The following is a 26,635-nucleotide window of genomic DNA, read 5'->3' on the forward strand; positions in this document are numbered from 1 at the left end:
GGTTTTCACCACCCGTTGTAGTGCCTTCCTGTCAGCTACAGTGCAACTGCTGTACCATACCGTGAAGCAGGTGGTCAGGATGCTTTCGATGGTACAGCGGTAAAAGTTGGTCAGGATCTGGGGGGACAGGTGAGCTTTCTTGAGCCTCCTCAGGAAGTAAAGGCGCTGCTGTGCCTTTTTGATCAGCTTGGAGGTGTTGAAGGACCAGGACAGATCCTCCGAGATGTGTACCCCGAGGAATTTGTAGTTGGAGACGCGCTCCACCTCAGTCCCGTTTATATGGATGGGGGTATGTCTGCCCCCTCTGATCTTCCTGAAGTCAACAATAATTTCCTTCGTCTTCTTGGAGTTGAGGACGAGGTTATTGTTGGCACACCAGGTTGTCAGGTGCTGGACCTCATCCCTGTAGGCTGACTCGTCGTTGTCACTGATCAGTCCTACCACCGTGGTGTCGTCGGCAAATTTAATGATAGCGTTGGAGCCATTCTTAGGGATGCAGTCATGGGTGAAGAGGGAGTAGAGGAGAGGGCTGAGCACACAGCCCTGTGGCACGCCGGTGTTCAGTGTTATAGTGGAGGAGGTGAGGTTGTTGACCCTAACAGACTGTGGTCTGTTGGTGAGGAAATCCAGTGTCCAATTGCAGAGGGAGGTGGAGATGCCAAGTCCGCTGAGTTTGGTGATCAAGCTGGCGGGGATGACAGTGTTAAAGGCAGAGCTGAAATCAATGAACAGCATCCTGATGTGTTATTGCTGTCCAGATGGGTCAGGGCAGAATGTAGGGCCGCCGATATGGCGTCCTCTGTAGACCTGTTGGTCCGGTAGGCAAACTGATGGGGGTCCAGTGTGGGGGGGAGGCTGGCTTTGAGGTGAGCCAGGATCAGCCGCTCAAAGCACTTTGCAATGACAGGGGTGAGTGCCACTGGGCGGAAATCGTTGAGACTCCCTGTAGCTGATTGTTTGGGCACTGGCACGGTGGTTGATGTCTTGAGGCAAGTGGGGACAACACCCTGGGCCAGTGACAGATTGAAAATGTCAGTGAAGACCAGGGATAGTTGTCCAGCACATGCCCTGAGCACCCGCCCAGGGATGCCATCGGGGCCGGCAGCTTTGTGCTCATCCACCTTGCTCAGTGCATCTTGTACAGCAGAGGTGGAGAGACTGAGGGGTTGTTCATTCGGGGGTGGAGCAACTTTGATGGCTGGAGTTTTGTTGTCCCGGTCAAAGCGAGCATAGAAATGGTTTAGCTCGTCAGGAAGGGAGGCGTTGTCTGGGGGGGGGGGCGTTAACTTTCTGGTAATCGGCAATGGATTTGATTCCTTGCCACATGCGCCTGGGGTCGGAGTTGTTTTGGAAGTGCTCCTCAATCTGCCGTTTGTGATTGAGTTTAGCATTCCTAATTCCCTTTTTCAGATTGGCCCTGGATGAGCTGTATCCCTCAGCATTGCCAGATCTGAAAACGGCATTGCGAGCCTTCAGCAGGAGTCTGACCTCCCTGCTCATCCACGGCTTCTGGTTAGGGAAGGTCTTTATCTCTTTGTGGGTAGTGACGTTATCAGTGCAGAATTTTATATAGTCTAAAACTGTTGAGGTGTATGAGTTGATGTCCACTTGGGAGTTAAAGGTGGCCTGGGTGGCAAACAGACTCCAGTCTGTTTGCTGAAACTGTTCCTGTCTGAAGAAGGGTTTCGGCCCGAAACGTCACCTATTTCCTTCGCTCCATAGATGCTGCTGCACCCGCTGAGTTTCTCCAGCATTTTTGTGTACCTCCTGTAAAACAGAGACAGCCCCCTCAGGCCAAACCTTCACTGTCCTCACGGTAGGTTTCACACGTCTTATCAGAGGTGTGTATTTGGGGAGCAGGAACAGAGAGAGGTGGTCAGACTGTCCAAGGTGGGGGAGGGGGAGGACTTTGTAGGCTTCAGTAATATTAGTATATACTAAGTCCAGAATATTGTTTCCTCTGGTTGGGCAGGAAACATGCTGATGGAACCTGGGGAGTACAGTTTTAAGGTTGGAGTGGTTGAAATCACCCGCAACAATAAATGCCCCCTCTGGGTGTGCAGTTAGTTGTTTGCTGATAGCAGCTTGCAGCTCTTCCATTGCTACCCTGGCATTAGCGTCCGGGGGTACATAGACTGCAGTGATAACAGTCGATGTGAATTCTCTGGGCAGATAGAAGGGCCTGCACTTTATCATCATAAGGAGGAGGAGCCATCTTGGTGAACGGCTGCTAGCCAGCAGCCGTCCGTTTTAAATTCGTTTTTTTAATAGTTTTTAGTGAGTCCTGTTTTTTGTTTGTAGGGGATATGGTCTTTTTAATGTGGGGGGTAGGTGTAAACTTTATTTCTAGGTCCCTACCTGGTCGGTGTGGCAGCCTTTTCTCCGGGCTGCCCGTCGACCCGTCCTCGTGGCCTACCTGCGGGCTTGGAGCGCCGTTTCCTGGCGGGGACCGCCCAGCACCTCGGCCTCGGCGGCGGCACAGCGTTGAAGCGCTGGAGCGAGCGGAGTGGAGCGGGCGACGCCTTGCCTGGGTCGCCGCGCTGGACCGCCGAGAGCAACATCTCCGGGCTGCGGGTCTGCGGAGCGGAGAGGCGGCGTGCGGAGAGGCGGCAGTGCGGAGAGGCGGCGCCGACTTTTTCATCGGGAGCCTGGGAGCTCCAAACCGGCGCGGCCTTGTCGGCTTCGGCAGCCGCGGGCTCCAACCAGGAAGCGGCCATTCCAGGTGGCCCAGCCGCCGAAAGGACTCTCCCGATGCCGGGGCAAGACCACCCAGTGAGAACGGCCAGGGACATCGGGCCTCCGTAGAGGCAATTGCGGTGGCCTCAATAGGCCTGACTTTGGGGTGAACATGGGGTGGGGACTGGACATTGTGCCTTCCTCCACAGTGCTATCCACTGTGGGGGGATGATTTTTTTTGTCTAATTGTAGTCCTGTAGGTCTGTGTCCAAGATGGCTGCCGTGGAGAGAGAGTGGACGCTGGCGCGCTTTGGCTGCCGCTGCTCTCTCTTCACACTGTGTTTTTGATTTTCTGTTTTTGGATTGAATTCTGTTTTTAATTTGTGTCTCTGTGATGTCTTTATTACTTGTTATATTCCGATTATATGTTATTCCGATTACTATGTAAGGTGTCCTTGAGATGTCTGAAAGGCGCCCATTAAATAAAATTTATTATTATTATTATTATCAGGTATTCCAGGTCAGCAGAGCAGTGACTAACAATCCTAACAACGTCCGTACACCATGTGTTATTCACATAAATGCACAGTCCGCCGCCCTTGGTCTTACCGGAGTCCTCCACTGTTCTGTTGGCCCTGAAAACAGTGCGCCCCTCCAGCTCGATGGCGTTGTCCGGGATGTTATCGTTGAGCCATGTTTCGGTGAAGACCATGGCGTTGCAGTCGGCGATCCGTCTGTGTGTGGTGATCCGCAGCCGTAGTTCGTCGATTTTACTCACCAGGGACCGGACATTCGCGAGGAAAATGCTGGGCAGAGCTGGCTGGTGCGGGTTTGATTTCAGCCTAGCTCGATGGCGTCCCCGCTTCCCACGTCTTTGTTTGCGGTCCCTGCGCCGCCTCCGGGCACTTCCTGTCGGGGGAGCTGGCCCGCTAGACCACGGTGTCCTGGCGATCTCCGGCGGCAGTTGGAAGTCGCTTCTGGGGCTCGTTGTGTAGAGATGGCCGAGCTCCAGTAGCTCCTGACGGCCGTACAGAGTCTTCGCTCGAGTGCTCCGGGCGAAAACTAAGGTAATTATTAACAGAAAAAAAACTAAATTGCAAAAACTACGGAGACGCAGAGCCTCGCGTTGTGCACGCGACGCCATCTTGGATCTTTGGATCTAGGTGTAGTGAAATGCTTGTTGCCAATGCAGCACATAAAAAAAACAATACAAACATGACAATAATAAAGAACTTTAACATAAAAAACATCCCCCCACAATAGTTTCCATTATGAGGGAAGGCGCTAAGTCCAGTCCCATCCCCATCCCCATGTCCACCCATAGTCCGGCCTATTGAGGCCTCCGTAGTCGCTGCTATGGAGGCCCGTTGTTCCAGGCCGTTCTTGCCGGGTGATGGTGCTCCGGCGTCAGGAGAATCCTCTCAGCGGCTTGGGACACCTGGAACGGCCGCCTCCTTACTCGAGACTGCGGCTTCCGAAGCCAACAAGGCCGCGCCGGATGGAGCTCCACCACTGGCGATCTCGGCGAGAGATCCCAGGCTCCCGATGTTAAAGTTCAGCGCCGCCGCCCACAGCTGGCCGCTCCGCAGACCCGCGGCTCCGCGATGTTTTACTCGGCGGTCTTCAGCTCACCGGGGCTCCAGCGCGGCGACCCGGGCAAGGCATCGCCCGCTCCGCTCCGCGATAGCGCTCCACGCTGTGCCGCTGCCGAAGCCGAGGTTCTGGACGGTCCCCTCAGGAAACGCCGCTCCAGGCCCGCTGGTAGGCCGCGAGGACGGGTCGACGGTGCAGCCCAGAGAAAAGCTGCCTCTCCGACCAGGTAGGGACCCGGACAGGTAGTTTCCCCCTCCCCCCATCCCCCACATAAAAAAGAGTAGAACTCCAGAACAAAAACACTTTAACTAACTAAAAAAAAAAAAAAAGAGATGAAAACATGGACAGCTGCAGGCTGGGCAGCCATACCATGCAGGACGGTGCCCCCTCTACCTTGGTACACGTGACAATAAAGGACCATTGAACCATTGATACATAGATATCTGGTTCAATGGGCAGAAAAATGGTAATGCAACCAAATGCAGACAGGTGTGAAGTAATGCATTTGGTTTGATTGCCAACTACTTGCCAGGAGCAATAAGGCAAAGGAAGACACAATATACAGCGGAACTTTGAGAGCCGTGGAGAAACGGAAGGTCTTTGGAGAGTACAAAGCAGGACAGATCATTAATGTGGTTATTGAGGGGATATAGGATCCTTGCCTTTATCAGCTGAGGCATAGTCCTTAAGAGTCGAGGAGCTATGTTAGAATTACATACAACAAAAAGTTAGGCTAGAATTTGAGATCTGAACAGTTCTGGTTGTCAACTTCGACAATAGACATGGTTACAATAGAGAAGGTGCAGGAAGAGACCTCTGAGGCATTGCCAAGAATGGAAAATTATCATTTTGCGGGAACATTAAATGAGCTGATGTTGTTTTCTCAGTAGAGGATGAGGTGGGAGTTAAATATGATATAGAAAATGGAGGGATCCAGATAGAGTAAATGGGCATTGCCTACTTTCCTTGTTAGCGGGGGCAAAATGTACAGGACATAGATTGGAAGTAGCTGTTAGAAAGAGAGAAAACAAACACCCTTTCCCCAGTGCAGTGTTGGGATTTGAATCTTGCTGTCTGAACGAGGAAGAGGCAGAAACATTGACTGTGTTTAATCACTGCTTGGCCATCGAGTTGAAGAGCTATGATCTAGTGCATGGCTATTCACCAAGTGATAGATGATGAGCTGGAGAGCTCTTCAACCAGAATGAACGTAAAAGTCTAATGATTTATTTCTGTGTTGTAAATTTTCTATGATCTTATGATCAATCAAATTTAATAATGTACTTATGTTTGAGAGAGGGCAGCCTGTGTGGTGATTGAATACAGTTTAAAGGGCCACCAATTTCAAAGTAGCCAATAGCAGAATGAGGGGAACACATTTTGTGATGGCCCCAATAATTCAGTTCAAAAACAGATGTTTTAGATCAGTCTGATCAAATGCAACAGTAAGAGGCGAAGTTGAGGTGCAATTGTGAGGGAGAGAAACCACAAGACTCTTAAGCAGTGGTGGGTGATGTTTCCTAGGCCAGTACAGGTCGTGTGAGCTGAATTACACTCCACACAACTGCAGAACTTGCATGTAGCAGGATATTCTATGTATAATTTATGTTTTTGTGGGTGTCAGTGTGTATTTGCAAGCAAGATTTTCATTGTACCTGTACTTCATCATGGCTATACATATCTCAATAAACTCGACTTGACCTGATGATCTGGTTTACTATCGGATCAGAGAAAGGAGTTATACCTTCAGTATAAAGGAACCAGTTTAGAACCATTCTTCATTTAACGTTTGTGCCTGCGCTTTGGACCTCCTCCTCTCCCGCCATCAGCTTCCTTCTCCTCCCTCTCTCACTGTCTGGCCTCCTGCTCCCACTCACCCTTTTGCCTGTTTGCTTCCTCCCGCCCTTTTGCCCTTTCCACCCCCCTCTCTCACTGTCTGCCACCACCCTCCCTCTCTATGTGTTCTTCTCCTCCCTCCCAGCTGCCCCCTCATCTCTCACCTGCCCTCCCTCTTTAGCCTGCCCTCCCTCCCTCCCTCCCTCCCACCCTTTCACCTGCCTACTAAAACAATTTCCAATAATTTCCCTATCATTGATCCAAAGCCGTCAGGTTTTTTTTAATAAGTAAACAACATTGGCTTACTTCTAGGACCTCATCTGTAGCTAATGAAGATGCAAAAGTCTTAGGTTTAGAGTTAATATTGTTGTGTGTACTAAGGTACAGTCAAATGCTTTGTTTTGTATGCTATCCAATCAGAATAAATAATACCATACAAAATACAATCATTTCAAAGTCTTATAACAGAGGGGAAGAACCTGTCCCTGAGTCTTGTTTAAGAACTGCAGATGCTGGAAAAATCAAAGGTCGACAAAAATACTGGAGAAACTCAGCGGGTGAGGCAGCATCTATGGAGAGAAGGAATAGGCGACATTTCGGGTCGAGACCCTTCTTCAGACTGATGTCGGGGGTGTGGAGCGGGAAAAAGAAAGGAAGATGCGGAGACAGTAGGCTTGTGGGAGAGCTGGGAAGGGAAAGGAGAATGAGGGAGAAAGCAAGGACTATCTGAAATTGGGTGGGAAGCGACGAATTGACCAGGGAGTTACGGAGGGAACGGTCTCTGCGGAAAGCAGAAAGGGGAGATGGGAAGATGTGGCAAGTGGTGGGATCCTGTTAGAGGTGGCGAAAATTTAGTGGATTATATGTTGTTTGCGACGGCTGATAGGGTGGAAGGTGAGGCAAGGGGAACTCTGTCCTTAATACGAGTAGGGGGATGGGGAGTGAGAGCGGAGCTGCGTGATATAGAGGAGACCCTGGTGAGAGCCTCATCTATAATAGAAGAGGGGAACAACTGTTCTCTAAAGAATGAGGACATCTCTGATGCCCTGGTCTGGAACACATCATCCTGGGTCCCTTCCCACCCAAATCACCCGCTTCCCGGGTACTTTCCCTTGTAACCACAGGAAATGCTACATTTATCGCTTTACCTCCCACCCTCGACTCCATCCAAGGACCCAAACAGTCTTTCCAGGTGAGGCAGAGATTCACCAGCACCTCCTCCAACCACATCTACTGCATCCGCTGTTCCAGGTGTCAACTTCTCTACATCGGCGATACCAAGCGCAGGCTTGGCGATCACTTCGCCCTAAGCCTCTGCTCAGTTTGCACTAACCAACCTGATCTCCTGGTGGCTCAACACTTCAACTCCCTTCCCATTCCGAAACCAACCTTTCTGTCCTGGGCCACCTCCATTGTCAGAGTGAGGCCCAGCGCAAATTGGAGGAACAGCACCTCATATTTCGCTTGAGTAGTTTACACCCCAGCAGTATGAACATTGACTTCTCCAATTTCAGATAGTCCTTGCTTTCTCCCTCCTTCCCCTCCCCCTTCCCAGCTCACCCACAAGCCTACTGTCTCCGCCTCTTCCTTTCTTTCTCCTGCCCCCCCACCCCCCCCCCCCCCCCCCCCCCGACATCAGTCTGAAGAACAGTCTCTACCCAAAACGTCGCCTAGTCCTTCTCTCCATAGATGCTCCCTCACCCGCTGAGTTTCTCTTAGCATTTTTGTCTACCTTCCTGTTCCTGGGTATGGTGGTGTGCACTTTCAAGCTTCTGTATCTTCTGCCTAGTGGAAGCGGGGAAAATTAGGAATGACCAGGGTTGGACAAATCTTTGGTTATATTGGCTGCTTTTCCGAGGCATCATGAGTGGAAATAGAGTCAATGGTGGAGATTCTGGTCTGTGTGATGGACTGGCTACATGCTGTGCACTTTCCTACAGTCTTAGACAGGGCTATTCCCAAACCAAGCGACAATGAAACCTGATACTATGCCTTCTATGTTGCATCTGTGGACATTTGTAAGAGTTATTGGAGACATGCTACATTTTCTCAGACTCATAGGCAAGTTGAGATGTTAATGTGCTTTCTTGGTTTTAGCTTCAATGTGGTCCATGACAGATCTTTGGTAACATTAATACCAAGGATTATGAGTGGGATCCTAAATGAATGGTTTTTATTGGTTTTCAGTCTCCTCCTTTGTTTTCTGTGACATCCCTTCAGACCATGAGTATTTATCCACCTTAATGTATAAAAATATCCTGAACACCTCCTCCTCCAGTATAGTATCATATACAGTATGATACTGTAATATCAGTACAACATTCTCCCAACTCTACATCTTCCATATCCTTCTCCCTGGTGAAAACCAATGAGAAATATTAATTTAGGGTCATGCTCATATCAATTACTCAACAAATAGATTTCCCATTTCATCACGAAGGGCCCAACTCTTCTAGGCACCGATGATAGACACAAAAACCTGGAGTAATTCAGCGGGCCAGACAACATCTCTGGGGAAAAGGAATAGATGCCGTTTTGGGTCGAGACCCTTCTTCAGACTGAGAGTCTCGACCACACCACAGAGAACTGAATTGAGTGGAGTCAGGCCGTGAACCTAATATAGAGTAAATTAGAACAACGGAAACCCCTCTTGCTTTTGATATGACTGGTTGGCACGTAAAGAGCTTTTCACTATACCTCAGTAAACATGACATTAAACAAAACTAAATATACTTAATATGTTTTAGAATTCTGCTTAATGCTGCTTGTCATAGCCAATTCATATCTTCTTTTCCTCCGAATAATTGTTGTTAAATTCTCCTACATCCTTCAAAGGACTTGCTGAAAATTAAATGCCTCCACACAACATTTGCTTCTTCCTTATTTCTAATTAATGCTTCCATTTCCTTTGTACCCTAATCTTACCATCTTTGCTTCTTACCCTTATTAACTCCCCCCTCTTGCCTTCTTTAATGCACCTATTTAAACCTCAGGCACAGGCTTCCACTTCCCTTAACTACTCTAACCTCTCCTCCTCTGAACGTACAACACTCCACGCACTGTGCAGCAACCCCGACATTATCGTCAAACCCGCTGTTGAGGGAGTTGCCGAGGTAGTCTTGCCCACTGACCTCTACCGTGCTGAGGCCAGGTGCCAACTCTCAGACGCCTCCTACTTATCCTTGGACTATGATCCCACAGATAAGCACCAGGCTATAATCTCACAGATCATTTCTGGTTTTATCACCTTCTGGCTATCTGCCCTCCATAGTGTCCAACCTTATCGTTCCCCCGCATGGCCCAGTTTTATCTTCTCCCCAAAATCCTTACACAGAACTGCCCTGACAGACCCATTGTTTTTACTTGCTCCAGTCCCACTGAATTAATTTCAACATACCTTGACACCATCCAATTCCCCCTGATCCAATCCCTCCCTACCAATATCCAAGACACCTCACATGCTCTTTGTCTCTTCGATGACTTTTCCAGGCCCCCACTCCCTCTTCTTTATTAAAAAAAAATTGGAATAGTCTCGACCCGAAACGTCACCCATTCCTTCTCTCCAGAGATGCTGCCTGTCCCGCTGAGTTACTCCAGCATTTTGTGTCGACTGTTTAAACCAGCATCTGCAGTTCCTTCCTACACAGATGCATGTGAACCTCTTTCGCACCTGGAAGGACAGCTGGGTCCCTAGACGGATGCGAGGCAGGGGTGGTTTGGGTGTGAAGGGAGAAACTCAGCAGGTGGAGCAGGTCAGTGGTAGGGAAGGGAATAGTCGCCGTTTCGCGTGGAAACCCTGCACTAAAGTGAGCCAAGCGGATGCAAGGCAAGATGCGGCGCGTCAATGCGAGCTGAGATAAGCCGGGTCGGATCGAGTCGGGCAGGGATGAAGAGAACTGAATTGAGTGGAGTCAGGCCGTGAAGCTGAAGGGAATCGCGCTGAACGGATTAGTTACTGCGACCGCGCCCCTGCATTACTGCCCTCGCTCGGCTGAGAACGGCGGCTGTCGCCTGTCCGTCATCCACCCAGGGACGTGGAGCCGAGCAACGTCGCCCCAGACATTTCCTTCTCACCCCAACCGGCTTTGCACTCGCCAACTATGGACGCGTTAAAATCGGCTGGCAGAGCGCTGATCCGGAGCCCCAGTATCAGCAGGCACAGCTGGGGCTTGGCGCGGCACCACAGTAAGTTTCAGCGCCTGGGCTTGTACAATGGCTCGGTGGTGGTGGCGGCAGCAGCACACAACCTGCGCCTCCGGTTGAAACGCGAATAGGCTGGGCGCTAAACAGCGTAAATATGATCGCCTTTAAAATGTAACATTGATTTGTATCATATGGGCCTTTGTCCCACACCATTAAAGCAGTGCAGATTTCCCTGGGTCCTTGTGCTCAGCTTGTTCGGACGCATTCGATTTTGTTCCTTGCAAGTTTAGTAGAATCTGTTTATTGGGCATTGTAGCGTTAGATTATTGTTGTAGCGTTATTAATTTAACGACTGTATTTTGTTTTTATTTTTGAAGTCCAACCATTCATGGAATGATCTCTACGCTTGCACATAAATCAATGGGATTAACAAGTATAATATTTTTTGGAATTGAATTCTATGGAATTGAATGCTATGCTTATAGCTCATCTGCTTTACTGATTGCTACACTGTGATTCTAAATTGAGGGGGACTGGAATTTTCCAACTGAGCTGCATTTGTAGAAATTTCTGCTAGGCTGAGCAGTTTGGCTTGTTTCATTTGTGTGTACATCAGGGGAGATCTGGAATTCTAACAGTATTGTTTGAACATGAATGGCTATTCCATGATTTTCTAAAAAGTTGCTTGAACAAAAATTATTGCCCTTGTGATATTGTAGTGGGAATATATATATATGTATATATATATATATATATATATATATATATAGTTTGCATGTGAGTAGATAAGTATAGGAAGTCCACTTGGAGAATCAAAAACAATCTGCAAAAAGAACAGTAACATCTGAAGAAGGGTGACGACCCGAAACGTCGCCCATTCCTTTTCTCCAGAGATACTGCATGTCCCGCTGAGTTACTCCAGCATTTTGCGTCTACCTTCGATTTAAACCAGCTTCTGCAGTTCTTTCCTACACTTAACATCTTCATGTCAGAATTAAATAATTAATTGAATGTTTTCAGAATGGCTCAATCTCTTAGATTTTGTCATTTTTGAGAAGTACTCCAAGTACAATCATGGTCCAAGGAAGTTATTTTTTTAATGCCCATTTAGTACTTGAACTATTAATTGTATATCTTTATGTTGATGTTTAGAAGACCTTTGAAAGAAACAGCCAAGGTGGCTTCACAGTCACTTTTGGTCCAGGGTAATGATTGCCAACCAACATATAAGCTCCCCAGCTTTTATATGCCATTCTTGTATTTGTGTTTGCCTGTAGTTTGAAATTCATTAACATTTAACCTCAGAATTACAAATAAATATATCCAATTGTACATTTTTAAAAATAGAAAGGACTGTTAAATCTCCACAAAGACATAACGTTGCTTTTTATAAATTCTCTTTTGATGAGTTTAAAGTTTCACTCAATGGATCCCATCTAATCTTTATTGGAATCTAAATGATTCTTTACCTCCCTTTTAACAAATTCTGGACTATCTTGCCAATTTCTGATATTTTAAAATCACACGCTTCGTTCCCCAATTTGCATCTTTAGAAAAAAAATCATTATTACAAATTTCTCTGAATTCAATTGGAAAATATATTTTAAAGAAAATATATCTTCTAAAACAAACAATTTTCCAAAACAGTTGCTACAGCTAGGATTTTTCAAATCACTAATTAATTTATTAAGTGAAATGTGCTGCTTTCACAAAAGGAACTTGTGGCCATTATTAGTTGTCATTGTCTCCCAATAGACCTCCAAATGTTAATGGTTTTAGAACAGTACTCAAAGTGGAAAGACTGTTTTGCTGGTTCCCAGCAAATGCAATTGCAATCAATCACGTAGGAGAATGGGACACTACTTTGGGTCTAAAAGTAGGGACACATTTATACACAAGCCATAAGGTCTGGTCAATACCTTGCAGCTGTATGCTTAATATTTTGCTTGTAAATATCAGGGAGTAGTGTGTAGTATATGCTAAGTTCAATTTTTATTACTGATAGAAGTTACTTTCATCTTAATATTTCTTGGTTATAATTTAGTCATTTCATGCTTGATGACGTTCTAAATATATTTCCAGTAAATGATGAGCAGTGACACCTGTTTACAAATAATTCTCATGTTTGTATTTGTCTGGGTTCCAGTCTGCAGGTTCAATCCCTCATTTATGCTATCTAGTAAGAGCTGCAGTTAAGGTTGGTTTCGGTAGCTTGGGTTAAAGGGGGGAAAATTGGATTTTGTTTCTGTGCCCGATTACTAATTAGATGTCCTTTAGAAGTGTAATCTAAATGAGGAAAGGATCAATGTTATTTGTATCCCTGCTGTACATGTGCACCAGTTGGGCATACCGCTTCATGTAGAGCTTTTAAAATGGGTTAATGATTTGTGGATACACATTTGCAGTTCAAACAATGGGTTTTTTAGTAACAGTGTGGGGAAGGTTCATGGTTACTCGTTCGGTTTAGGCCAGTTAGTTTATTTTATTGGCAGAGGAGTGCAATTTAAAACTACGACAAATTAGAAAAACTCAATCTATTTGTTCCACACTTAGAACTTCATCAATTTTCTGTGAATCAAACTTGCATGACCATGGAGATGATTTTCGGATACTGCAGGTGCTGGAAACTTGAGCAAAAAAACAAATTGCTGGAGGAACACGGCGGGTCAAGCGGCATTTAGTTGGGAAGAGGAGGGAAATGGATAAATGGCGTTTGGGGTCAGGACCATTTTTCAGGACCGGAGTAGAGGGGAAAGTGCTAAGGGGCAGTGGGGGGGGGGAGTTGGAAAGTGATAGATAATGCCGATCTCATGCCGCCCATTCTACCTTCCCCGGGAGTTCGGCTCAGTGATCATCACAGCCGTCTACATTCCACCGCAGGCGGACACCGACGTGGCACTATCGGCCCTACATGCTGTGCTATATCGACATCAAAACAAGTACCCGGATGCGGCTATGGTGGTGGCTGGAGATTTTAATAAATCAAATCTCAAGAAGGTCATGCCGAACTTCTACCAACACATCGCGTGTGCCACCAGGGGGGAGAGAACTTTGGACCACTGCTACACACCGTTCAGGAAAGGCTACAAGGCCGTTTCACTCCCTCCTCTAGGAAAATCTGACCACGCTGCCATTTTCCTGTTGCTGGAGTATAAACAGAGGATAGTTCGGGAAGCGGTAGAGACGAGGGACGTAAAGCGGTGGTCTGACCAGTCAGAGGCCATGCTGCAAGATGCACTGACAGATGTCGACTGGAATATGTTCGAAGCAAGTTCCAGTGACGTCAGTGAGTTCGCGGAAGCAGTCACGGACTTCATCGCAACAGTAACCGACAACAGCGTCCCCATGTTAAGGGTAAGCACCTGGGTAGACAGGTCTGTTCGTGTGGCCCTGAATGCTCGCACCGCTGCCTACAACCCGGGCCTGGCATCAGGAAACATGGACGCCTAAAAGGCAGAGTCCTACCGACTGCGAAGGGCGGTGAAGGACACAAAGAGGAGGTACAGAGACAAGATGGCGTTACAGATGGAGCAGCAGGACACCAGAAGCCTGTGGCAGGGGCTACGGATTGTAACCAACTACCGGAGCACCCCACCCTCATCCGCAAGTGCCGGCACCTCCCTAGCTGATGACCTGAACTCCTTTTACGCTCGTTTCGAGAGGGGCAACACCATTCCAGGTCTGCCGACTATCGACAATACCGCCAGCAGGCTGGCTACCGAAGCTGAAGGGAGGAATGTGCACACATTCTCGCTGTCCAAGCACGACGTGAGGAGAGCTCTGACACGGGTGAACACAAGAAAAGCTGCAGGCCCCGATGGCATCTCGGGGCGAGTACTCAAGTCCTGTGCTACGCAGCTAGCTCCAGTGCTCACTACATTTTCAACCTCTCCCTGGACAAGTCTGTGGTCCCTGCCTGCTTCAAAAAATCCATAATTGTACCGGTACCAAAAAATGCCTCCCCAGCCTGTCTGAATGACTACCGTCCGGTGGCCCTTACCTCGGTAATCATGAAATGCTTTGAGAGGCTGGTGAAGAAACACATCTGCGCCTTCCTCCCTCGGAACATGGACCCGTTGCAGTTCGCATACCGTCCGAACAGATCCACGGACGATGCGGTCTCCCAGGTGTTGCACACCGCTCTCTCCCATCTGGACAGCCAGAAGGGGGGCTACGTGAGGATGCTGTTCATAGACTACAGTTCAGCCTTCAACACGATAGTCCCCACCAGACTGGCCGGGAAGCTAATGGAATTGGGGCTCAACACCTCCCTGTGTGCCTGGGCCCTGAACTTTCTCACCGCCAGGCCCCAGGTAGTCAAGATGGGAGGGAATACATCGAAGTCCCTCACCCTGAGCACAGGATCGCCCCAGGGTTGCGTCCTCAGCCCCCTATTGTACTCCCTGTACACACATGACTGTGTGGCTAGGTTCAGCTCCAACTCATTAATTAAGTTTGCTGATGACACTGTGGTGGTGGGCCTGATCTCAGACAACGACGAGAAGGCCTACCGGGAGGAGGTGGCTGATCTAGCACTCTGGTGCCAGGATAACAGCCTCCTCTTGAACATCAAAAAAACGAAGGAGCTGATCATGGACTTTAGGAGGGCACATCATCCGAGGACGTACACTCCATTGAGGATAAATGGGGATCCTGTGGATAGGGTGAACTGTTTTAAATATCTGGGAGTCCCCATCTCCGAGGATATGACATGGGCATCACACGCCTCAGCACTCGTGAGTAAGGCAAGGCAGCGCCTTTACCACCTCAGGCAATTGAGGAAATTCAGAGTGTCTCCGAGGATCCTCCAGTGCTTCTACGCAGCGGCGGTGGAAAGCATCTTGTCCGGGAACATTACCATCTGGTTTGGGAATTGCTCTACCAAGGACAAGAAGGCTCTGCAGAGAGTAGTGCGTTTGGCCGAACGCACTATGGGAACTTCACTCACTCCCCTGCAGGAACTATACATCAGGAGGTGCAACTCCAGAGCCAACAATATCATTAGAGACCCCTTCCACCCCTGCAACGGACTGTTCCAGCTGCTACGGTCAGGCAAACGCCTCCGTTGCCATGCGGTGAGAACGGAGAGGTTGAGAAGGAGTTTCTTCCCAGAGGCCATTCGGACTGTAAACGCCTATCTCACCAGAGACTAACTCTACTGAACATTTTCCCTTACATTATTTATTATGTAAAAGAATATGTGTGTTATGATTGTGTTTATAGTTTGTTTGTTTGTTTGGTTGTTTGTCTTTTTGCACAAATGTCCGCGAGCATTGCCACTTTCATTTCACTGCACATCTCGTATGTGTATGTGACAAATAAACTTGACTTGACTTGACTTGACATGACTTGATAAATCCTGATACTAAAGGGTTGATTCACAGATATGTTGGGTGGGGGAGAGAAGGGTGGGGAGATCACAAATGTTGGAGATGATGAGTTGAGAGGACAAACAGCTGCAGACGGTGTAAGAAAGGGTAAGGAGTGTAATTTAGAACCAGAGGGAGGGATGGTAGCTTGATGGGGAAAGAGGAGACCCATCAGAGATTCCCCCAAAATCATTGTACTGTTTTTTTCATATTCCAAACCATTATGAATATAATGAGGGGGTAGAGGTGGGTGATGAATAGAAGGAAGAGGGCAAAATTACTGAGTGAGGGGAGTGAGGAGCAGTGGAAAGAAAGGTGTGTATGTGAGGACCTGGGTAGTTCAGAAGAAGAATGAGATGGAAAAGAAAGGAGTGAGGGCTTTACCTGAAAACAGATAATTCAATTTTCATGCTGTTGGACTGCAGGCTATTCAAGCGAAATATGAGGTGCTGATATATTCCTGGTGCTGGAATATGAATTTGAGTGTGATCTTGCTCTGGCAGTGGAGGCAAATGTCTGGAGAGGAAACATAAAAACATAGAAAATAGGTGCAGGAGTAGGCCATTCGGTGCTTTGCATCAGCACCGTCATTCAATATGATCATGGCTGATCATCCAGAATCAGCACCCCATTCCTGCTTTCTCCCCATATCCCTTGCTTTGTTAGCCCTAAGAGCTATATCTAACTCTCTCTTGAATACAGACAGGTTGGTATGGGAATTGGAAAGGAATTTTAGTGGCTCACAACCATTTAGTCAGGTTTAGGTTCTTCAAACTGCTTTGCTGAACACTTGTGCTCCAAGGCAAGTTAGAGTTCGCAATTGCAAGCAACTTCAATTGAGTGAACATTTTGCTGACAAAATTACAGGCTTTCAGATGACTATTAATGTCAATTGGAGCCTTGACCTATAAGGAGGAAATAAAGATCCAATTACGGTATTCGAAAGTAGAACAGAGGATGCTCTTGGTATCCTGGCTACCATGTTATCTTCAACTATGATATTTAAAACAAACTATCTGGCTATTTTCACCATTGTAGATTGTTGCCGTGCACTAATTTCCTACCATCTTTCTCATTTTACCAGGGTGACAACAGTTCAAAGATTAGATGCAAACTGCTTTGAGAAGTCTGAGACCATGAAAGTGATTTAATAAATGCAACTCCTTCTAAAATCTATTGATACATTACCTTCAAAATTTTATTGCCGTGGGAGTTATGCAATTTTCCTCCAGAGATGCACAGCAGTTCCTTTGTGATTGTGGGATTGAAAAGACAAATTAATGGTTTGGAAAATGGACAAACAGTGCAAAGATTTTGGGGCAAATCTCTGACAATTTGCTACCAGCTGATGATTCTGGTCCAGGCACTTGTTCTGAAAATACTGTTGTACTGTGTGTGCACTTTCCTTCCCACCTAAAAACACCTGATCTCCCAGAAGTTGTGGGAAGACAACCCAGGCTAAATTGTGGGCAGAAATGCATCTTGTTGGCAAAATGTGGAAAATTCCTTTATGGCTAAATAAATTAAAGTGAAATGCATTTAATCGTGCAAATTGGGGATTTGTTAGATTTTCTAGATTATTGGATCTTATTCCTTTTATTACCGCACTCATTTTTAATTTATTTTTTATTAAATGTTACACGGTAAATTTTCCTGTGGGATGACTTTAAATGGAGCACAGGATACAAAACCTGCTAAGTTTAATGGGAATGCAGTAACGGTCCCAGTGTGCTAAAGGGAGCATGGGAAACAGGGCCCTGGAGAACAAGGTGCTGAAACATCAGGGTTTCTGAACAATGGGATACCAGATTCACTGTAGTCATAATCAACCTAAGAAATGAATTTGGTCTAAAATTATCTGTAGTGCCTAACATTGATCAGAGGTGGTTTCTAATTTTCCAGAGATTGCTTTTGGATCTTACATTTTGTGCCCAATCTCGCACTGTCATCTTCCGTACATGTAACTTTATTTTTGGAAACTTCACGGCAGCTCTGAAGAAACTCCAAATGTGTGCATTCCATGAGAGGCAAAGACCTCACTCTTGATTATTCGTGAGCAAAATAAGAAATAAAATAAACATCTCTTTGAAACTGGAGCACATTAAATAATTCAATAACCACTATAAGTGTATGTGCAGAACTAGTTCTAGTGACAAAATGTAGGGACCAACAGGAATTGTGATTAAAATGTTGTAAGTTAAATCATTAGACTGCTCAGGCATTATCATGTTAACTAACAGTTGCTATGGGTACAGCTGGCTGTTACCAACCTACCCACTGTTATTGGATATGGATTATTTTAAACTGAATATGCTCTGTTCTGATATTTACTTCATGGAAATGCTATATTTCTGGATTTCATGTGATGGCTGCATGAATCTCATACTGTTCTCAGCCACGCAAATTATATAAATCCCATCACATTGCATTACATCAGTGCTACTTGCCCATTTCCATCCATTGTAGGAGTTTCTACTAACTGCATATTTTTCATACAAATTGTCTGAAGGACTTTTATTAGTGGCCTAAAAGTAGCACATAATCATAAGATATTTTGAGAAAGTACCAAAATCTCTGCAAATGTTAAAACTTAATTTTCTGTCTCCTGATATAATATAGCCTTTATGAATTAGGGATTCTGTCACATAATCCATTGCATGACATGCTCGATAAACAATGTATGAATTGTGTGATGGAAATGAGAAACAAGGACTTTTTTTTTGCACTGTATTTGTTTAATAGGAATAGATGTATTGTGGGTTAAATCCGAACATGTTGCATGAACAGAAATCTCGCTAGTGTTGGAATTTTCATGCAACATGTATCTTGGGTCCACATCACATTTTAAATCTATTACCACAGTTTTTGGTCACATCTTACACTGGACATCTACTTCCGTGTCAATGCCAATAGTTGAAAATGTTAAGTATTTTTTCAGTTCTCCTGATAGAAGAGGAGCAAATTGCAAAGAAACCACAGAAAATGTGCAAGTTGTGTAGACTAGTGACATTAAGTGAGTTCAAAGCCATGGCATGACAAGGGGTGGCATGATTGCATAACGGTAGAGCTACTGCCTTACAGCGCCAGAGATTCGATCCTGACTACGGGTGCTTGCTCGTACAAAGTTTGTACGTTCTCTCCGTGACCTGCGTAGGGTTTCTCCGAGATCCTCAGTTTCCTCCAACATTCCAAAGATGTCCAGGTTTGTAGGTTAATTGGTTTGGTACAATTGTATAAATGTAAGATGTCCCTAGTGTGTGTAGGATAGTGTTAGTGAGCGGGGATCGCTGGTTGGTGCGGACTATGTGGGCCGAAGGGCCTATTTCCATGTTGTATCTCTAAACTAAACTAAACTACAGATATAGATTTAATGTGCGGGCAAAGATCTGACAAATGGAGTAAAATGCAGAAAAAAAAGTGATGTTGTCCATTTTAGCAGGAAAAGTAAAAGTGGAAACCTATTATCTAAATGGTGAGAGATTGCAGAGAGCTGAGACGAAGAGGGATGGATGTGTTTTAGTGCATGATTTGCCAAAGGCTAGTAGTATCCACATACTGCGAGTAATTAGAAAAGCTGACAGAATATTGTTGTTTATTACCAAGGAAACTGAATACAAAAGTAGGCAGTATCACTTCTGTTACATTTGCAATGGTGAGACTGCATCTGGAGTGCTATGTACAGTATTAGTCTCCTCTGTTAAGGAAGAATGTTCACATGTTGGAAGAATGCTCACATATTCACGTAGAATATACATCTTGAAGTCATTGACATCTTGAAGCCATTGTTTAAACATATGGGGTCACTCATTTAAAATGGAGATGAGGTGAAATTATTTATCTCTGAGGGTAGTGAGTTTTTAGGATTGTCTTCCTCACAGGCTAGTTGGGGCAGGTTTGTTTTAAGGCGGCCGTGCATATTTTTTCAATAAACAAGCAGGGTGCAAAATGATTATGGGTGGAAGATAATACAAAATTGAATTTACAGTTGGAACAGCTATGATCATAGTAAAATGGTGTAGCGGGCACGAAGGGTTGAGTGACCTGCTCCTAATCTGTGTGTTCATATGTGATTTCAGTATTGGTTGGTACACAGTTAATGTAAAGGGCAAGAAAAGAAATGACTTTTGTTGAGGGAAAACAAAATGAGAAAAAACAAAAAAAAGTCTGACTGGCCTCGATTACATTTTATCTCTGTTTGTTTTGTTGTTACCTTCTCGTAGCTAATAATGATCTATTTTACATTCTCCTTGATCTCCATCCCCTTGTCTCGTTTTCGGACCTTACACTTCTTTACTCTGTATCTCCCTCTCCCCTGACTATCAGTCTGAAGAAGGCTCTCTACCCGAAACGTTGTCGATTGCTTCTCTCCATAGATGATGCCTGACGCACTGAGTTACTCCAGCATTTTGTGTCTATCTTCAGTTTAAACCAGCATCTGCAGTTCCTTCCTACACAAAAGAAATGACTTTCTTGAAATGACCCTGACAAGAACTCCTTGAATGCTATGTTTCTGACTCGATGAGGATTGAGATATTGTTGAATCTACACCTGGGGAATGAGATGTATAAAGTGGATGATGTGTCAGTGAGAGAACACCAGGGGCAACGATCATCAGATCTCAAGGTTTAGATCAATCACAAATAAGAGCAAAAATAATTCAAAATAGAATTTCTAATTTGGCAGAGAGCTTAAAGGAATCGTGAGTCCAGCGTATTTAAATGTCATATGTACTGACAATGAAAACATGAAATTCTTACTTGCAGTAGCTTAACAGGCCAGTACATGCAACACACGCAGATGAAGATATAATTTTAAAAAATCAATTAATTAACTGTACTATGAGGTAGCCATAATATTGCTGAGGTTAATGTGGCATAGTGTTTAAAAGCCTGATGGTTGGTGGGAAGAACCTATTCTTGAGCCTGGTGATCATGGTTTTCAGGCTCCTATACCACATCCCTGATGGTAGGAGTGATTATGAGAGCATGGCCAGTCATAACATCTTGCTCTTCTTGGGCACCTGTATTGTTTAAGGCAGCTGTGATCCTCTGACCTCGGCAATGAGATTTTGAAGATGTCCTTAAAATCTCCAGCCAGTTGATCTGTATAGGTTTTAAAATTTAGGTCTATTATTGTCACATGTACCAAGGTACAGTGAAAAACTTTGTTTTGCATGTTATCCAACCAGACCAGATATACTCTACATAAATACAGTCTAGTCAAAGCACAAATAAAATACATAGAGCAAAGGGGAAGGAAGAGAGTGCAGAATATTGTTCTCCGCAGTGTATCACATCAGTTCCAAAGAACACAATGGGATAGAGTTGAATCTGACAGTATCCTAGTTTAAGGAAGGACTGTTTAGAAGCCAGATAACAGAGGGGAATAAGCTGTTCCTGAATCTGGCGATGCACACTTTCAATCTTATGCACCTTCTGCTGGCTGGGAGTGGGGAGAAGAAGGAATGTGGGACAAGTGTTCATCTTCATGAATGATCTTGTAACATTGGTCTCAATTAGTAAGATTACAATATAATTTGGGATTCTGGCTAGGGTAAAATACTGATGAGTAAAATTCTAAAGGAGCAATAGATAACCCTTTAAAGATCAGTAGGTTCAGGGAGAGACACGGTACATTTCTATGAGGGAACAATAAGAGTATTTGTCTATGATTCTACTGTATGATACGTTTTGGAGCCAATTGTAACCACTGGATTTTTGACCACTTCCTTCTTCTACATCAGTTTCTCAATTATACCTAATATACATTCCTTCAGCACCCTGTATCTGTACACTAAGTATCTGTTCATTTGAGACATATACGTATTTATCCAGAACATGAATCTTCCTCTTAATCCCTCATCCCCATTCTGCCCACTTTCAACTCCCAATTCTGCATTGAATTCAAACCCTTGTTTTATCTGGTGGAATGTTTATTGAAATATTGTCAGAAGATCAATAGCAGTTATATTACAGGTGCTCAAGCTTAACTATTCAGCATTTTTGCACCCTTCAAAAAAATGTTATAATCATTTCATGATTAATTCTGGATTTACTTCTATTGCTCTTTTATTTATTTTTTCCAATCTTGTAAACTGACCCTTTTATGTTCTCAGTAGTTCTCACACAGGATTGATATTTGGTTAAGTTGTGGAGAAACCTCTGCCAGAAAAACAATGTACTGATGGATACCAGAAAGATGTATTGGTAATAATGTTGTTTGGTTGCAGTTTTCAGAACTTTGATCATGTCCTTTCTGAAGTGTTACATTTATCCTTGGGTTCTCTCACTGTGGAAATAATTTATTAGCTGTGGGGGAGTATAGAATTAAATCATCTTGCCAGAGTAAAATATGAAATCGTTGCACAAATTTGGCGTATTCCTTTGATTTTTAGAGGTTGAAACTAGATCCGATTTGAGCTTTAATAAAATATAGCAGGACTCAAAGGATTAGATGTTGCCTGACCAAAGTATTTCCAGCAATTTCTGTTGTTTTTCCTCATAGAATGGGTGAGAAAATCTGCTTCCTCCGATGGGATAATCCAGAACAAGGGGCTCAAAAAGAACTCGGCTTTTCAGGAAGCAAAATGAGGAAGCACCTTTTCTGTAAAATGGTTGGAATTTAAACCACTCCCTGTTCTCTCTCCCCCCCCACCCCACCACCCTCCACAACATCAACATATTGTGGCTGTAGAGTCAATTGAAATTGAATGGGATGTGGATTAAGACTTGGTAAAGACTTGTGTACAAAATAGTTATACTTCAACTGTATTACTCTTCAGTCCATGTGGGTTGCATGCTCTGCTTCAGTTCTTTAGTCCCTCTAATTCCCGCCTATATTATTATATCTCACACAGTGTGAAAATGTTTCATAAACTGAGCAATATTTTATTTATTATCTGAAAATCACTGAATTTGCTTTGAAACGGCTAAATAGAAGATTTTAACCTTTAAACTCCAAATATTTCTACTGAAAAGATTGTGGGTGACTTCCAACTTTAGATATTCCAAGTGCGTGGTTGTTTCACACAAGAATTTCTGGTATGCAAGTTAAAATTCCTGATAACAATTTTATGTCTTTCCTAAATTATTTTTCATATGTTCGTACACGAGTAACAATAAATGTGTTTGGTAATGGAGTTTAATTTTGAAGATAATTAATTTGGTTAAAGGATGACAACAGATACCCAATGATTGTTGTTTATGAAGTCTAGATTGAACACATAATTATCAGAATTTGAACTTGCCTGATGCATAAACCAATATACTGCAGGGTAAGCACACAGAAATTAACTAAACACAATTGTGCATGTAATGTGTACAGATTCTAGGATGTGGCATTGAAGGTAATGGTAGAACAACTCCAGGGAAGGAAGACAAGTGTCTCGTCCTTGAGTGGGTAAGGCATCTATATCACATTCCTGTTCTGTTCTCCTGTAACACATGGGGCTGCTGTCCCTGGCCTCACATCCTCCCTCCTGAGACTAAGACAGGTCCCTTGCAAAGTGCATATATCACAGCATACTGATTAGTTAAATGATTCGTACGTGGTACAGTGAGGGGTATAGACAAAGTAAATAGTCACAGTCTTTTCCCTAGGAGAGGGACGTCTAAAACTAGAGGGCATAGATTTAATTTGAAGGACAAAGGAGGTGAGGGACAACTTTTTCACAGAAGGTGGTGCATATATGGAACGAGCTGCTGGAGGAACTCTTTTATTTGAAGTCCTCAAATTACTTACAAAAGAAAGATTACCAAGATATTTTTAGGAAGTCTTGAGCAAATCAACCCAGGAATTAGAGTTAGAGCTGTTAAAGCATGGGAATGGCCCTTCAGGCAGCTTGTCCATGCCAAACAAGTTGTCTAATGGAGCTAGTCTCCCTTGCCTGTGCCTGGTCCACATCCCTCCAAACCTTGCCTATCCATGCACCTCTCTTTTAATATTGTTCCCACCTTAACTACTTTCTCAAGCAGCTAGTTCCATATATACACCACCGTCTGTGTGGAAACAAATTGCCCTTTGGGTCCCTTTCAAAACTTTCTCTTCATATCATAAAACTATGCCATTGAATTTTAGACTCCCCTGGGTTAAAGACTGACTATTCACTTTGTTTGTGCTCCTCACGATTTTATGAGGTTAATTCCAGGGGAATTAATCATAATCAATGCAGTCTTTTCTTATGACAAACCCTCCCGTCATGGTAACATCCTTGTCAATCATTTTTTCACCCTCTCCAGTTTCATTACATCCTTCCTAAAGCAGGGCGATCTAAACTGAGCGCTGTATTTCAAATGTGGACTTAGCAATATTTAGTTGCAATGTGCTGTCCCAACTCCTCTACACAATACCGTGACCGATGGAAGCAAGAATGCCAAAGTTTTTTTCACAACACTACCTACTTCCTCCAACTAAACGAGAGTAAGTCTGAGGTCATCCTACTCGGCCCCTCGGACGCAATCAAAATGATAGAGTGCCTTGGAAGCCTTACCCCACTACTCAAACCTCACGTCAAAAACCTTGGCGTGATATTTGACTCAGCGTTGAAATTTGACAAACAAGTCAATGCCGTGGTAAAAGCTAGCTTCTTCCAGCTTCGGACGATAGCTAAAATAAAACAATTCCTTCAATTTGACGACCTCGAAAAGATCATCCACTCATTTATCTCCCCCCTCCTTGATTACTACAACTCCCTTTACACTGGCATCAGCCAATCATCCCGGTCCTGCCTGCAATTGGTCCAAAACGCCGCAGCGAGACTCCTGACGGGCACCCAAAAAGGGACCACATCATCCCGATTCTGGCCTCTCTCCACTGGCTCCCTGTGCGGTTCAAGCTCCTTCTTTATGTATACAGAGCCCTTAACGGGCTTGCCCCCACCTACATCAAAAATCTGCTTACCCACCATACCACCTCCAGGTCCCTCAGATCGGCCGACTTGGGGTTACTGACCATCCCGCGGTCTAGGCATAAGCTCAGGGGCGACCGCGCTTTTGCGGTTGCAGCTCCTAGACTATGGAACAGCATCCCTCTTCCCATCAGAACTGTCCCCTCCATCGACTCATTAAGTCTAGACTTAAAACTTATTTCTAATCTGAAGTCTTTCTTGAGGTCCGCTGAGGGAGCGCTGTATGTATGTATCTATGTATGTATTGTTGATATATGTACCACTGTTTGTAGCACGTTAGTACCTGCACCAATGTAAAGCACTTTGGTCAACGAGAATTGTTTTTAAATGTGCTATAGAAATAAAATTGACGACTTGACTACTTGTGTAACCACTTTCGTTAAACTATGTGTCTGCACCCTCACATCCGTTTGTTCAACACTTCAAAGGGTGCAATAAATTACTGTGTAGTTCTGTTCTTGTTCCGTTCTATTTCAAAATCCTCATCAAACATTTCACAGCAAATGAACAGCATAAAGATGCAGCTTTTAAACTAGTGTTAAAAAATCTCCTGAAGCCACTGATTTACAACTGAGGGATCCAGCCATCATGTTGGGTTGACCCTTCTCCTCAGGTGCTTCACCTGCTAGTGGCTAGTTTCTTTCACATGTATGTCTTTCATTGTGCTGATTATTTGTATTGCCAATACATTAATTTGTAGAAAAGTCCCATATTTGCATGTCTTATAATCATAAGTGAACTATATTTTATCTGTGAAAGTTTGATTTGAACTTGTAATTTTCCCAGGCTCGGCCCTTCTGCTTATGGATTTTCCTTTCTATACATGCATCCTCACACACCTAACATTTTTAATATTGTACCCCTCACTAAAGTTTAAATTAAATAACTACAAACCTTGAAACAAAATTAAAATCAGGTTGTACTCTGGTTTTCTTAAAGAACCACAGATACCATGGAGTAATGTTTTTTATTAATTAACCAATATGCATTTATTTAGCACCTTTACCCTAGGAAAAAAATTTGGACAACTTCATAGGATTATCCTCAAGAAAAACTTGATATTTGCGTGAACAGTGAAAAGCCTTATCAGAGGTTTAACTTAAGGAGTGTAATACAGGAAGAAAGATTGTTAAAGACTTTGGGTGGAAATTCATGTTTTTGGGATTGTAAACCAGATTGATGCAATGGTAGTGTGACCAGAGTAATGCACAATCCCATAACTCAAATTCGAAGATGCTAGTTGTGGCATATTTTTACCTGCCATTCGTTCATCTCCAAACTTTCTTAGATTGTCATTTACATAATTTTATTTGATGTATGGCCAGATTTCAACTCCATATCAGTTACGGTGAGCCATTGCACTTGCAGTGTACACTTCTGAGAACTGGAAGTTTCTGAGTTGCTGAGAAAGTGTTTAAATGCATCATGGTGATGTTTTTGTTAACAAAATATTTTCAAGCATTCTGTTGTGCCTTTTGGAGCCTGATCTCAGAAGTAATGTTTCGTAGAAGTATCAGCTTGTGCCATGCAACTCTGAACAGTGGAATGAAGCCACAATCTGTTTGCACCACTTTTAGCTGACAGGAACCCTTCGTGACTAGCCTGGCAAAATACAAAATAATCCCTTCAATTTACAACTGGAGTGTCTCCAAAAACAATTCCTCACTTGACGAGCCAATGCACAATGGACAAGTTGGGGAAGAACGGTCTCTTTGTATTAAGGATCATATACCCTTTGGTTCCATAGTTAACTTTATTCTACAGACATCTACAATATAAATTTTACAGCATTCATTTGTTTAAGCTGACTTTGTTCCCTGTATTGTTCTGCCTTCTGGTTGAATTAACACACAGCAGACATAGTCGCAGACATCATAGTTTTATTACAGCAAAACACAAACATCTGGAAGAACTGAGTGGGGTCAAGAGTATCTATTGGGGGCAAGGAATTACAGTGTGTGCTTGATCAGGGTTTCGACCTGAAACATTAACTATTCCTTCAACTCTCTACAAGGAAACAGAGAGGTTTAGAGAATTAAAGGTTGTAGATTAGTATTTTTATTCCTTCGTGAATATGACCATTATTGACAGTGCCAGAATTTATTGCTCATCC

At 44.3% G+C, this 26,635-nt stretch overlaps 1 protein-coding gene across 6 annotated transcripts in view; it reads left to right on the forward strand.

Annotated features, from left to right (window-relative positions):
* The first annotated feature begins 9,814 nt into the window (after positions 1–9,814).
* Positions 9,815–26,635, forward strand: part of LOC116973363 (low density lipoprotein receptor adapter protein 1-B-like) — an 86,754-nt gene continuing 69,933 nt past the window's right edge. For 4 of the 6 annotated variants that reach the window (XR_004412046.1, XM_033021348.1, XM_033021349.1 and 1 more), the window contains exon 1: positions 9,815–10,290. Coding sequence is in view for 5 of the 6 variants with exons in the window: in XM_033021348.1 (XP_032877239.1) it covers positions 10,206–10,290 (85 nt within the window). In the remaining variant the exon portion in view is untranslated. The remainder of the gene's footprint in view (positions 10,291–26,635) is intronic. The other 2 variants (XM_033021350.1, XM_033021347.1) reach the window with 2 other exon arrangements.

The sequence above is a fragment of the Amblyraja radiata genome, chromosome 5 (assembly GCF_010909765.2).
Source record: "Amblyraja radiata isolate CabotCenter1 chromosome 5, sAmbRad1.1.pri, whole genome shotgun sequence".
Classification (NCBI taxonomy): Eukaryota; Metazoa; Chordata; class Chondrichthyes; order Rajiformes; family Rajidae; genus Amblyraja; species Amblyraja radiata.